Here is a 15,154-nt window from a genome sequence, read left to right on the forward strand (position 1 = left end):
AAGGATGCTGCAAGCCAACAAGAGGTGTTTCTGTGTGACAAAACCCAGGTGAACTATTCTCAGAATTACCCATGTGGTACTTCCTAAGATGGACTAGACAACAGATACAAAACTTTTCCTCTGACTGACACAGTGGAGCAAACTGGGTGCCTGCTGAGGAACCCTGCAGTAAAACTTTATTTTGCACCCTTCTCAGCAGGCACATTCTGCCAGAAACCCTCAGGGCATGCAAACATGTATTTCATTTTGCCATGTCCCTGTTTCAGGATGGTGTGATCCTGGCTGCAGACACCCCACCTCCATTAGATGCTATGGCACATTATCTATGCTGCAGATTTTAAGTTTTTCCCTGCCATTCCCACACTTCCTGCACCCCAAAACTTGGAAAGTAGCACCTTGGTGGCACTACTGCTGCTCTACCATGAAGCTAAAGCAGAGTCTGGCATGGTGGTCAGTCCAGTGGTGTTCAGAGTGGAGGATATTTTTGGCTCTGAAGAAAGAAAAGTGCAGAGGTTTGTGTGTGGGAACTTGAAAGAAGTTCAAAAACCCCTGCCAAAATCCTAATCATTTATCTGTAAAAGCCCCCAGGCTTACCTCATGTACTTCTGAAAAGCAGTGTGGAAACCCCAGCATTATTCCTAGTGTCAAGGCCAAATTCCAGCCAAGTTAATCACATCCTGCCTGCCCTCTCTCAGCTATTTCAGTTGGAAAAGGGTATTATTCTTACAAACTTCCTGTCCCAAACTGCTGGGAACTTGTCTGCTCTGCAGCCCTGAGCAGGGGTGCTGTTCCACCAACAGATGGCTGAAGTGAATCACAGACCCACTGGCTGAAGCACTTTGTGATACTTCAGAAAACAAAGTTCATCCCTGAGTCCCTCCTTTCCTAAACTCATGCACCTCAGAAGCCATTTTTGCTCTGCTGTTAGAAAGTGAAAATAAAAATAGTTTTAGAACTGTTCACTTCTGACCTTATTTATTACAGCTGTGTGAATCACAGAATACTGTGTAGGCTGCCTGAAAGTCCCTTTTTTTGTTCTACAGGAGAAAGAAAATCTAGCTAAGTTTTACACTCCCTTTTTAATCATGGCCACCATTCTTTTAGATGCTCAATTGTATTTGCACATTTGTTTTTCCCACTCAGGGGAGTGAATGAAAAAACATTAGATTCCTTCAAATGCAGTTTTCACAGTAAAGTGACCTCAAAACCTTGCTAACAAAACGTAGTAAGACCTAGCAAAATCTTGCTAGCTTTTAGGCAGCTAAACCTTTGCGACCTAAAAGAAGTGCTAACACTTCTTTTCTGGCACTGTAGGAAAGCATGAGGTGATTTATTATGCCTGTGACTGCTGTCATTTACTAGAATCATGTCTCTGCCATGGACACCTAGAGACCTGTATCTCATATCCATGCAGAGGGTAATTAGATCTCCTGAAGTCCCCACCAGCTCCAGATTTCTCTGAGGCCACACAGAGAAAGTCCAAGATGGACCTATTTCAAAATGCCACTCGTCTCTCACACAGTTCAAGGAAAAAAAGGTGCTTTAGTGTAAAAGTATTCTCAGTAGGTAAGTTACTTACAAGATAAACTCTTCCTTCCAAAAGGGATGTGCAGCATTTTTGGCTACAGAGCTGGAAAACTTCTGCATAGGGTCATTCAACTGAACTATACACACAAGGTCTGTGCTGCCTATAAGGGAAAGAAAAATCAGCAGCCAGTTATTAATGCTCTGTCACCAAGAGGCCACTTACTGCAAAAAAAAAAAAACCCCTTTCCTTGCACACTGCACTTCTGAACAGACTTCTGCAGACACTTTCTCACCCTCCCACAGAATAAATGCCTTCCCTTGGTTTGTACACCCAGGACATTCACGGCAAAGGTCACCATTGCATCACTGCTGTCTTATGAACTACCCTACACACTGTGAAACATGACAGCCCCATTTAAATCCTGCCATGAAGCAACAAAACGCAGGCAAAGAACGATCCAGAAAGATGGGGAGACAAAGAGTGAGCAGGTGATGTTGTGGGTGTGAGGTGGGCAGGGAGTAAAGTTGTTTCCAAGCTGCTTAAAAAACCCTGAAGTTTCCTAAGTTCCTCCTGGCCACAGTCACAGTGGTTTATCTGGACATGAAAATAAGCTTTTTCTGCTGGCAAGTGACTGATGACAGCAGTGCTAATTCACAGCGGTTTGTGCACTGTGGTTTTTAACAAGTTTTAAAGCACTGCTGCAGACTTATCTCTACCTTGATCTCGGAATTTGACAGTGTTGCAAATTGGCATATTAAGAGTAGTTCTACTGCTGCTCCAAGGGGAAATAGTTTGCCTGATGTGTTCCTCTTAAAACAGTTTCTTTAATATGGCTTTCACAGCATCAGAAATAATTTAAGCCCAGACTTGCAACACATCAAGGAAAGCAACAAAAAGCTCAGTACTGACTGTGTGCGAAGCAAACAAAAGATGCTGCCCGCAGTTCTCCAGAAGAATCTGGGTTTGCATTTGCTATGAGCAGCCCTCAGTTGTTCTCTGGGGATGCTCTGGGATCAGCCCTACCTCAGGCACAGAGGCAGCCTGGGCTCGGCAAGGTGATTAGAGGAGACAAAGCACTGTGTACACACAGCTTATTTGGGATCCGAGCTGACCCCAGAGTAAGCAGCTGAGCTGCTTTCACAGGGGCTGAGCCTGAGCTCATGGACCTGGGCTGGCTTCTGCTCCCCCAGAAAGTGTCTCTGAGCCTGGTCCTGCTGCCACGTCCCCAGCCCAGGGCAGGGACCCTGCACAGCCCTGCCTGGAACTACACCTGAGCCACAAACCAGCTGTACCCAACAGGCTACTGCAGCTTTTCTGCCCTGCGGCAGGGACCCTGCACAGCCCTGCCTGGAACTACACCTGAGCCACACTGCAGCTTTTCTGCCTTGATGTAAACAATTAACTGCTTTTTCCTCACCAGCAGAAATCACTTTTGCCCTAAGTGATTCCCTGTAGAGCACGTAGCACAAAATCTAGGGTGACCTTTGTTTACATACACAAACTAAGGAGATAAAAACAGGGACCAGAGTTCTGCTACTGGCTACTCACCAGCTGAACTAAGATATCTACAGGAGAGCCAGAGCTCCTGTAAACCCTGTCAGCATCCATCAGTCCTCCATGGTTTCATCAGCATGGACAAGGTGCCCCTCCCCAGCCCCCTGTGCCTGAAATACTGCACAGTCCCATGGAGCCTGGGTTCCCACAGGATAATTCATTATTCATTATATGTTAGGGAAGGGAATATTAATTAAAAGTCAGCAAGTTATGTCCAGAAGCCAGCACCTTTCCAGCTGTGCAGGATTCTCACTGCATTTCAAGTGTACCAGTTAAACCCCAGTATGAAGCTTTATTTCTCATCCTCAGCTCCAAATGTTTACACTTCAGGAGCTGCTGGGGAACCAGCAAAATTCCCTCCATCTCCTGTCAGAATGGCAAATGGGGATTTTGCCTCCCAACAGCTGTGTTCCCAGAGCAGAGCACATGAATTGTCTCTTTTTCCTCTTGTTTTTTGGGAAGGTGCAGTGATTTTCAGAAGGTGAATCTTCTGTTCTAAGCACTGTATGCACACAAAGATATCTCATCTCATCTCATCTCATCTCATCTCATCTCATCTCATCTCATCTCATCTCACGACTTCTAAAGCGAGGCAAAATGACCCAATCTTTTGGAAAGTTTAGTCTGCACTACAAAATTGTAGAGTAATAATAAATCATAGAATGGTTTGGGTTGGAAGGGACCTTAAAGCTCATTTCATTCCAAACCCCGTGCTGTGGGCTGGGACACTTTCCACTCAACTGGGTTGCAGTTGCCAGCATATTTTATTGATAAAGGACATTTACAGCCAAGAGTTCCAGAACTGCTTTAAAAATAATTTGGTCTTTTTTATAAAAAAAGAAAAAAGCTCTGCAGAGATTTTTAGGGAGATCACTTCCAACCAGGATGAGTGAAGCAGCATTACACAAGACTCTAGGGCAGAAACCTATTACCTCTAACTGAAAAAAAAGGAGAACAGCAAGCAGGATATATTTATCTAAAACTACTGCCTTGCCTAATTTAGCAGCCACAAGCTTCCATTAAAATCCTGTTATGGAATTGTTTAATGGCCACAAACTAAACAGAGCCTCCAATGTGTATTTCTGCTGAGAGAATCTGAGCTGTGCCTCAATCTGCACTTGGACAAGTCTGAGCCTTGCAAGACAGGCCTGGTGCTGCTTTCCAAACCCAACACTAACTACACCAGGCAGTTTCCTCTTTCTTGGCTTCATTCTCCACTTGCAAGAGGCACCTTCCTTCTTTACCTGCAGAGGTACTTCATCAGGGGAAAATATCCCTGACAACAACAAAAAAATACCTTTCAGGAGCTTCTAATACAGGAGGAGAGTTTGAGATATATCTGCAAATCACTCTGAAGAAAGAAAAATAAGGTAACATTGAATCAAGCCAATTGATTGCCAGCAGCTAATGGAGAGCTGGATTTGAGCCCCTCATCTTGGGTACAGCCAAAGTGAGAACTTTTTAGAAATTAAAACTGAAAGCCAGAAAATAATCAGCCAGCTTTATATACATGTGGTCATTTCAATCTGTTTTCAGCAATGATGGATTTCTGTACAAGAAGAACAAGATGCTTAAATACTCAGATAAACCAAAATATACATTAAGTCAGCAGTGGCACAGGTTGCCTAGAGAAGCTGTGGCTGCCCAGTCCCTGGGAATGTTCAAGGCCAGGCTGGATGGGGCTTTGAGCAAGCTGGGACAGTGGAAGGTGTCCCTGCCCATGGCAGGGGGTGGAATGAAATGAGCTTTAAGGTCCCTTCCAACCCAAACCGTTCTGTGATTCCATGAAATCTTCTTCAGAATACAGAAATTTCTTTGGAGAGCAGGCTGTAACCCACAACTTCCACATTACCTCAGCTGAAAGGACAGTAAGAAAACCCAACCCAGGGCTGCCTGAAGTGCAGCAGCAGCCCTGGGGTGTGGTACCTGCAGCACGGAGATCGCTCGGCTTCACCGCGATGTTCCTCACCAGCAGCTTCAGGTCGTGAGCCCTCGGAGGCTTGGGAGGACTCGTGCCCTGAGGGAGAAGGCTCGTGTTCTGTACATTCTGCAAAAGGCAACCAGGACAAGGGGCACTGTGCAGATGCCAGCACCAAAGCCTGGTGCCATGCTGGCACAGGGAAGCAGAGGTGAGCTGGGCTGGAACACCAACAAAGCCACGCGGGAGGTGGGGCCACAAAGCCTCCACTGCCACGGGCTGTGCTGTTCTAAACGTGTGTCCCAGCTCTTGTCACTGAACACTCTCAAATTTACTCAGCTGTGAGTCATGAATATGTAATAAAAGCATGAAGGACACTTCTCAAAAGATTTTGGAAGGAATGAGCCTTACCTGAACCTCCTTTGGATCTGCAGGCCTCACACTCAACTCTACAGATGGAGAAGCTGAGCTGAAGAGGTCCTTCAAGACATCTATGAGTGTTTCAGATATTGCACATGTCCCTGCTGTCTGTCCCTATGAGGAAACAAACAACCAGGCTTCTCAAAACTCAGAAGAAGTTGAGTAAAAATCAATTTGGTATTTATCTAAACCACCAAAGTCATCTAACATCAGCTCTGTCAGAGAGAGACACATGGTTTCTGTTGCCAACAACAGAATTTAACAACAGATAATGAAAAGAATTACTTAAATTGCTCCGTTATGCTTTAAAGGAAAGCTAGAATTAAACACTGAAAAACTCATGCTGTTCTGAGAGTTAGGAAGACACAGCTGTTAGCCACAAAACCAGAAGTTTCTTTAACAGTTTTTATCTTATGATGGTGTTTTAAAGATTCTGCACTGCTTTGTCCTCCCCTGAGAGAGCAGATCAGGTCATCAGATAAGCAGATCTGCAGCGTTCCACTGATTTAATGGGAGTTATGCCAGCTTGCAGCAGCTGAGAAGAAACTAATCCTGTGCTGCACTGAAAAAATTATTATAGCATCTCCTGGAGGTCTTCAGCCTTGCTGAAAAGTGCAGTATATGGACAGAGCCGTGCTGCTCTGGGACACTGAGTTGTAGTTTGCCCATAAAAAAGTCTCATGGCCATCTGTGCTTAGCACCACAACCTCTGAGGGGTCAGAACACACCACAGATTTTGTGCACACACATGGAGCTTCACATGATTAATTCTAAGGTGTATGAAGGGACTAAACTGCCCCTGCCCTGCCTGTGCTCCTGGAGAATGCCTGCTTTTCACAGCAGGCTCCTCAGGAATTTCTGTCTGCTCAGGTACCTACAGGGCACAGATTTTAAAATCAAGCTGTCCCAGAAAGGACGGTCTGAAACACAACAGCTCTGAAATCTCACTGAGGTTTCTTTTCTAAAGGAAAGACTGAAGTAGGAGACAAAGATCTGACCTAAAAACAGCGGACCCATCCATCTTTTTTCATCTGATACCACACTGAGAGACTTCACTGATGTGCAGTTTGCATGACATGTCAAAGAGACTGGCAGTAACAGCCTTTCCCAGCTACCCAGGGGTTACAGAAACATTCAGGGTGTTTCACAAAAAATCCCAGGAATGCTGTGAACAGAAATCCTGTTGCACTGCCTTCTGACCTAACTGGCCTTTGATGACATGTTCAAAACATACAACAGCATTGGCCAGTCCCACAAAAATCTGCTGCATTTACACCCTGTGCCCTCAAATAACCACCAAGGAAACAGGTAATACTCATTCACTTTAATAAAGATCATAGTAAATTAGGCTTTTTAAAGCCTCAGTAACAGCAATTTCATTACTTAAGTCACTTAAATAAGCAGATAAATTATGGTTAGTCTTCATTGTTTTGGAGGTAATTTCCCTCCCCTACTCTTACCCAAATTGTAAAATTGCTTTGCCATCAGCCTAATGTGACATCTGTTATTTAACAGTAACAACAGCAACCTCAGTCACTGGACTCCTATTCATAGGTATTTGCTGTTGTTTCCATAGTTATTTGGAAAGGAGATTGATTAAAGAGCCTCCTGTCAGCTCTGGCTCATTCTTAGCCATCCTTTTTTTGGAAAGTTACTCTCCACCACAACTCCCTCAACAAGACAAACCACAATGGCTTAACTGCCACCCCAAAATGATAAAGACAACAGGTTTCACTTTGGGTTTGATTTGGGCTAGGGGTGTACACCACAGCCAGCCTGGGGCACACCAGCACATGATGTAAATTGTGTAAATCCAAACCCTACCAGTCAGCCAGGTTGCCCAACACAACTCAGGTTTACCCAGGCATTACCAAGAGAAAATGGGTTATTACACCCAGCTTGTGTGATGTCAAAACCACCGTGCAGATAATCACAAGTAATTAGAGGTATTTATTTGTACACACAGTATTGCTTCTGAAGGAGGAAGAAAACAAGACACAAAAGCTGACATTGAAGTTTAGGAGCTGGAGCAATTTCTCAGGTATAGCTTGCTCACAGGCTTTAGCCCTTTGTTTATTGCCTCTCCTCTTCCATAAGTGCTAATACAAACTTCAAAAGTGAAAATAAAGCCCTGCAATGAATAAAGAACTTAACAGGCTCACTCTAAACATGCAGGCAAAGCAGAACAGGTGCAACTCTGCAAAGCTGGACTTGGGCACCCAGCAAAAAGCTGATTGTGAAGTCCAGTGACTGCACCAGAGTCATCTGTGTTTGTCAGGAAGGATTTAATAGTTAATGACTCTTCAAATGTGGATAATCAACATGCCACCCCAGCATATGAAGGTCATTTACATGCTGCGTGTGCATGGTAAAACCTACATTAAAACACACTTCAAAAGGCTTGTCTGTCTTTAGTTATGAGTGTCACATTTTTATAGACAAAAGCTGTGGTAATAAATTATTATGATTGTAGCTCTCTCAGTACAGGTCTTTAGAAGCAGCTCTACAATAAAATTATTTTTTAACAAGGCCTTCAGTCAAAAAAAACAACTTCACAAAACACAAATAAGTCTTCCCCCACAGCTGTAGGAAACAGTTAAATCACCACATTTGTGCCAAAAATAAAAACTGTGAAGGGTCAAAGGCAGAAGAGAATCCAAGTCAAGATGGAACTCTTGCAGGGAATGGCCCAATGAATCAGTGTCATACACACAAAGATCAGGTGCAACTCCAAAAGCATCAAAATATTTTTAGATCATCCATCATTTCCTTAAATAACTATATTTTTCACAGCTGTTTCTGATGCACTGCCAGACTTCAAAACTGATTTCAATTAGGGAAGGAGGAACGTTTTAATTGCTTTGATGGAAATACCACTACAACTGGGGATTTTTTTGTTATTTTAGAAGTGTTCTGAGAGAAGATATTTAGGAACAGACATTTTTCACACCTTGAATTTGGATGAAAGATGTTTGCAAAGTCATTTGTCTGTCAAATACAGACTTGTTTCAGTGATCTTGAGAGGTGTTGCTGGGTTTCAGAGGTGTAGGGATTTGATAGATGATCCATGGGAGATGCTTTACACCACATTTTGGACCAAGGGGATGGAGACTCATCTGCTCTACCACTACAACAAATAAAACTGACTGACCTCCTGCACTGCTGGCTGGATTTCAAAGTTGATTTCATCAGTGTTAATGAGGAACCACTCAACTTTGACATCTTCTCCTTTGTCTTTCACATAGAGCTGAAGCTGTGGACAGGAAAAGAGTTATTGGAGAGTTGTTGTGGTGTGCTGTAAGGAAATTGTAGGTCAATCTCCATGCTAAGGCTCAGCACAGGAAGAATGACACCAGTTTCTGAGTAGGTAACTTTAAAGTGACACTCTAAGGAGGCAGAAGTTGTTTGAGATTTGATATCAGTCAAACAAAGGAATTGTTCAAGATATCCAAGTAATCCACCCAACATGTTATTTAACCAGTCTCCTGAAGAGGCAGCTTAATTTCTGTATTTACCACTTGCCCCAGAGGGGAAACAAAAGGAAAGGAAGAGAGAGCAGCACTTAAGGCTTTACCTGCAGGTGGACTGGGGACAGCTTCACAAAACACGACTGAGCTTCGGCAGCCGCGGGTGGCGGGGCTGAGACAGCAACGAGGAATTTCACAGAATCCCCCACAACATTGCAAGAAACCACCTGGAGAAAAGAAAAGGATGAGAGGAAATGAAGGGAAAAACAACTCAGTCTTCAGAAGGTCTGGTGAAGGCAAGAAAGCAAATAAGAAAGGAATTTAAACTAGCAGAATTATGCTAAGTTGTACAAGTGGGAAATTTCTAGACAATTTCATTCATGTTCCCACCTCCTTCTGCAAATTCTTCTAAAAGCACATAGTTCAACTGTTCAAATCCATACATGAAATCTAATACCTGAAAATTATGGCATTTCCCAAAATTTCTTTTGTATTTTTACCTAATTCAGAAGTAACTCCTTGCCTGACAAGGGCTCCTTTCCATTTCACACATAGAGTATTAAAAGCTCCAAGAGGGCAAAGATGTTTGTTCTTCTTCCTCTTCTGCTCTGAGCAGCAGCTGATTTACCACACAATCTTTAGTTTAGTGAAACTAAAGAAAATGTGAAACTTTGGAATAAACCTGCTGCTACAGCAGAAGATCCTGTCTAAGTAATTCCAGCTCTCAGTGCCTAAGAAGGAGCAGGAGCCTTTAAGAATTTATTCAAACCTTTGACCAAACCAAGAAAGCCTGAAATGTGGTGACAAAGCCAAATGTCTGGGAAAAGTCTGAGTGCCACTTGACTGCAGTACACTTTTAGGAGCAGTAATTTAACTTGTTATCACACTGAGTTTGTAAACAGTGGACAGTTTTTGCTCCCTCCCTTCTGCAAACTGAGCTGCCATGCAAAATTCCTGGAGTGTGCACAAATTCCTGGAGGGTTCCTGGCAGCACAGGAAAGCCCATGGGGTGGAAGTCAGAAATTATTAATCACACCGCAGAGGCATGTTTGTTTTGCAAACAGATGTGCTGGTGGAGGAGAGCTGCTTGTCACTGTCCCTCTGTGGTTACTGTCCCCACTGACTCAGGCAGAGGGAACCAGGTCAATGCAATGCACAGACAAATAATTCCCTGCAAGGTTTGTCTGACAAAAACTCTGCATGCCGCTATTAAATTGTGTTTGTGCACTTGCTGCTCCACTTACGGGCACTGGAATTGAAGCTGAAAGCTTTGAGAGGAATCATGTAACTCCTGGAAGATCCTTATCAGTCTCTCCTTAAATACATTTCATCTCCCTGGGCTCTCTGGGGTACATTTTAAGGATGGCCAGGGCTTTATCAAGGGCTTGAGTACATCCATTAAGGTAGAGACTTAATTACAAAGGAGCAGGGGGTGGGGAGGTGGATGTGACAAATAAAAATCCCAACCACACCCACAAGCAGTAAGATTTGCCTTTTCAGGTTCTATCTTTGCAAATTATAGTTTAGAAGTGGACAAATGAGTCTTCCTCACCTCTCCCCTTTCCCAAAGTGCAGATTCCTTCAGAAGTGATTTGTGACCTTAATCCCACACAAACAACACCAACACCCAGTATTATGGTAAAATAGAAAGGATTTTTAATAGCTAACAAGAACAAAGAGCCCAGCTGCTTCCAGCTGCTTGTTTTACTTGCAGCTGAGATGAAACACAGAATCTCTCCCTTCATTCAGACTGACACAGTGACTCTTTAAAGACTTTGAAAAGGAAAAGGTTCTTCCCTCTTTTTTGAGGAAAAAGGAAGAAAAAGGACAGGTCTGATGCAAAAAACTGCTGCCACTTCCATATCCTAAATGCAGTGTTTTATCATCCATACAGGTTTTTTCCACACATCCATAAGAAGTTCAATGCATTCAGAACAAGTTGGACTTGCTGTACACTCTGCAATGCAGAGCCATTCATCTGGAATTTCTGGATGTCCAAGAGCCAAGGTTGCCAGGTACGTGGTTGATTAATGTTTTTAAAAGAAATAAAAGTGTGGCCAGAGAGTTGGCAACTGAATGTGCCACTTACTTCTTAATCATGTTTAATTCCAAGTAAAGGATGGAAACACACACTGCAGGTGGCAGAACTTTCATTTTTCTTTCTGCATTTTGTCAAGAGATGCTAAATCAGTGTTTTATGTGTATTTTTACCATTCATTTCAAAGCCAGACCAGTGAAGTTTAGACTTTCAGTCTCCTTGATTAATTTATTTTCTGCCAATGACATCTACTAAGCCCTACTCCCCTTCTGCCCTCACTTTTACTAAAAAAATTGTGGCACTCACATACAGCCACCTGTCAATTTTTAATCCAATCATCAAAAGGAGTGGTTCCATGTTTATAAATGGAAAATAATATGTATTTAAGTCAGGTGAACCCCTTTGTTGTGGGAGCAGGATGGATGATGCAGGCAGAATGCTGAGAGAAGCAGAATTCTGGGCTAGAATTTGAAGAGAAAGCGGCTTTGTTTTCATCTCCGATGCTGCCACAAGTGGTGAAAAGGTGATTAAAGAGACTGCAACTGCTGCTTCCCTTGCTGAGTGACATTCCTTTAGAAGTGCAGCAGGTGATTTTGATAGACCCAAGCAGAAATATGTAGGCCACTTCCCCCATGGCAGGAACACAAAGAAAAACACTGAAGCCTCCTGCGCTCCTTTTCCCCCTCCTTGTTCCAGCCTGCTTCTTCAAATTCATTTTCTTTGCACAGACGAAGAGCTGGAGAAGGGAGGGCCAGGCAAAGCAGCCCTTTCTTGCTGGCAGGAGGAGAAAGAGGAAGGATAGGTGTTCACAAGAAAACAGAGGAGCCTGGACTGATAGGAAGAGAGTTCTTCAATTTCATTTATATTTCTCATTCTCTCTCCCACTCCCCTTACCAGAGACATCCCCAGTTATCAACCCTTTGTTTTAGAGTCTAGAAAACCTGTCACTTTTCTAACAAACTGTTCTTCAAAAATCAAGCCCTGCACAGCAACTGGGATTAGCTGATTCTGAGCCCCCAGAGGGGTCACCCCCCAGCTCCTCTTGTGATCCTACCTCTGGGCAAGACACATCTCCTAAATCAGCAGAAATAGGGTGAGGTGAAGTAGCAGCACAAAGAAAGCAGTATCAAGGTATTTTCTGCCTCCAGCACCTCCCTTGGAACAAACACCCTTCTCTCCATGTGCTTTGGGGATCTCCCATGGAAGGAGTTCCCAGCCCTTCCTCAGGTACCTTTGTGTCCCTGCTCCTCCTCAGTCCTCTGCTATCCCTCCCCACGCACAGCTGGTACTTAATCACCCACTGCCAGGGTTATTCCTGTTGTTTCCAGCCTCTCCTCTTCATCCCTGACCTGACATCCTCATCATGGGATGAGCTGCAGTGGCCAAAACTCCCAGACCTGGCTGGGCTCAGTTGCCCACATGCAAAATGCTGGCACCCAGCTCCACTGAGCTGCAGATGCTGTGACACAACCTGCACACATATGTAAAACTCTGAGTACAATTATCCTAAAAGCAATTCTCTTCCAGATAAGAAACCACAGGAACACAGGAGACTGAAAAAGCACTGTAGTTTAAGCCAGACTATTTCTCTGAGAAAGTCAAGTATCCAAACTCGTGTACTCACAGCTATTAAAACCCTTCCCCCACTTTGCCCTCCCCCTCTATATCCAGACTTTTTCCCTTTGCAGTTCCTCTGGACAGGCTTCAAAATCTCAGTTTCCCTTCCTGAAGTAGCAGCAGAAGCTGCTTCATCTCAAGAAGCACCATGGTGCCCCTGCTCCTCACACATGGTGCCCTCTTGCCTTGAGGTTTCAGTTTTGGCACTGGCACCCCATTAATTTGTGCATTACATGTTCCCTTTTCTTTACTCTTCCCTCCCCAAGTGCAGCAGCAGGTTTCCTCCCTGGCTGTGACTTCAGGGGGAAGTTCTGACAGCCCTGATGGAGAACACCTCACCTTCCCCAAGCCCTGACCACACCACATGTGTTTGTAAAACCCCCAGCAGTACGGGCCTTGATTGCCTTTCTGTTTGCTTTCTAGAAGGAAATTCTTTTTACTGCACTTGGTATTTACTTCCAGAAACAGCAGGTTACTTGAGGTTACTCAGTAGTATGTAAGTAACACAAATATTTAACATTTTCACAAGAGAATCAGAATTAACATTGAGGCAGCCACACAGTGAAAGCTGCCTTGATCTCACTGCAAGATTTAGGACCCTCACAGTTTCCCATCTGTCTCACAGGGCTCTACTATGAAAAGGCTCTTCTTTTTGGCATGGAAAACTTATCTTGTCAATGGCCACACAGACAGTTTGTGTGCTTGGCTTAAAACCTCACCACAAGAAAATTTTTCAAGTCAAAAACTTCTGCCTTTTGACAGTCATTAGCACTCAGCTGTTTAGAAGAATTACATGATCTCCTTGGTTACCAGAGCCAATTCTTTCATTTCTTCTGGGGTTTTTCCAGCTTCTTCTCCACTCCTTTACCCAAACAATTGACAAAGTGACCAGGGCAAATGAAGGGGAGATGACAAATGCAATGCCTAACCCAGGCACAGGCAGGTGTGGATTTTTAGGAGCCAGTATCAAACTGAATTTGCCTGTAAATACAGTGAAAACCTCAGACCAGTTTTCCAAATGGTAATAAACACCACGGTGAAGGCAGGGTGAGGGATGGACTCAGTGCAGGAGAGAGAGTTTCCATGTCAGCAACAGAAACAAAGCAGAAGTTGATGGAACATGTGAATTTATCCACTCCTTTGAGACCAACACATTCAAATTCAAATAGGTGGAAAAAATGGGGAATGAAATAAACAAGCAGAGTACAAGGAGACAGGACAGGAAAGATTTTCAATCCACCTATGAACATCAAACAGTGCAAAGACAGGAAGCAATACTTATATTTCAGAAAGGAGAATACAAATCAATACCAGAAGTAGAATTGCTAGTTTGGCCTCACTATCATGCAAGCCTTTCCAAACCATCTGAGACACAGCACAGCTGGAAGACACAGAGACCAAGAGGAGACAGAAAACTCCAGGAGGGGTTTGCCAGTCTGTGCTGTGGTAGCTTGGACAGCAATTCACTTGCAGAGACAGTTCAAGGTGCTAAAGCTTCCCTGATCCCTGTGCCAAGCTGGCAGATGTAGCACAAGCCTATAGGAGGCTCACACACATCTGCAGCAGCAGCTGGAAGACAGAGCCAAACCCAGGATCACCTCCAGTGAAGCAAACAAACCCCACCCCAATGTCCTCCCCTGACCAGGCACTCAGTTCTGAAGAAGGCTGGATCATAATGTTGTCTTCTTTACTTCTGTAGGCTCATCCCACTAACAATTAAGCTTTTACTCCATCATTCCCCCATTAAGGTGGATTGGGATGTTTGAAAGGGAGAGGACAGTACAGTGAGCAGGGAGGTGAAAGCTGGAAATAGGTTACCCAAGATTCTCTCAGGCACCAAACCTATCACATAGTTACAAGTCCAAAACACCTCAGGAAACACCTGAAAGAAAATGTGATGCTCAAAAAAAGCACGCTGGGAAGCAGCAACATAAAGGAAGATTAGGTCCTCACACAGGCAAGCTGAAAGACCTTGAAACACAGGAGAGGAATGCAACACAAATACCTAGAGAGAGTGTGTGTAAGAATTAACAACTCCTGCTCACAAAAAGGATAGTTTATTATCAGGACAGCACCACAGGGAGAGAGACCTTGATGCAGCAAGGCACTCATAGCGTGAAGCAGCCACAGGAGAGGCAGACTGGAGCCCAAAACCCCTCAGGAAAGTACTTCCAGAGCCAAAAAGAAGCTGCCTTCTTGCATTGTGAGACCTTACCTGTAGGGCTGTGTGGCCCTTTGGCCACCAAATTCAAAAACATGGATTTAATTGGAGCTGCTGCTGAGAGTGGGTGCATAGGAGAGACTCAGGAGACAGGACAGTATTGTAAAAGGAGATTTAAGGAGCAACTTATGCAGGCAAGCTAAACAAATGCTGGAAGGAAATATAATCCCTTCATAATACATTTACTGACAGCAAGAACCATGAAAGAAGAGTAAACATATTAAGAAGAAAGGATTATATTAGTGCAAAAACTAAAAAAAGCCAAGGAGAAAAATCTCCATGGGCTATAATTCCATCTAGGCTTGTAAAAAAAACCCCAGTCATTAAAGCAGCAAAGGCCTGGCATGGCTTTTGAAGCAAAATGGGGAGTTAAAAGACAACAGGAACTGTA

The 15,154-nt window shown here is 43.9% G+C and overlaps 1 protein-coding gene across 3 annotated transcripts in view; it reads right to left on the minus strand.

Moving 5' to 3' along the window:
- C2CD2 (C2 calcium dependent domain containing 2) overlaps positions 1-15,154 on the minus strand; it is a 32,448-nt gene that overhangs the window by 12,594 nt on the left and 4,700 nt on the right. For 2 of the 3 annotated variants that reach the window (XM_041399894.1, XM_041399896.1), the window contains exons 3-7: positions 8,995-9,114; positions 8,572-8,673; positions 5,412-5,534; positions 5,009-5,129; positions 1,580-1,688 (exon numbers count right to left, since the gene is read on the minus strand). In XM_041399894.1, coding sequence (XP_041255828.1) covers positions 1,580-1,688; positions 5,009-5,129; positions 5,412-5,534; positions 8,572-8,673; positions 8,995-9,114 — 575 coding nt within the window. The remainder of the gene's footprint in view (positions 1-1,579; positions 1,689-5,008; positions 5,130-5,411; positions 5,535-8,571; positions 8,674-8,994; positions 9,115-15,154) is intronic. The other variant, XM_041399895.1, reaches the window with a different exon arrangement.

This window comes from Onychostruthus taczanowskii, unplaced genomic scaffold, assembly GCF_017590055.1.
Source record: "Onychostruthus taczanowskii isolate IOZ18803 unplaced genomic scaffold, ASM1759005v1 scaffold17, whole genome shotgun sequence".
Lineage (NCBI taxonomy): Eukaryota > Metazoa > Chordata > Aves > Passeriformes > Passeridae > Onychostruthus > Onychostruthus taczanowskii.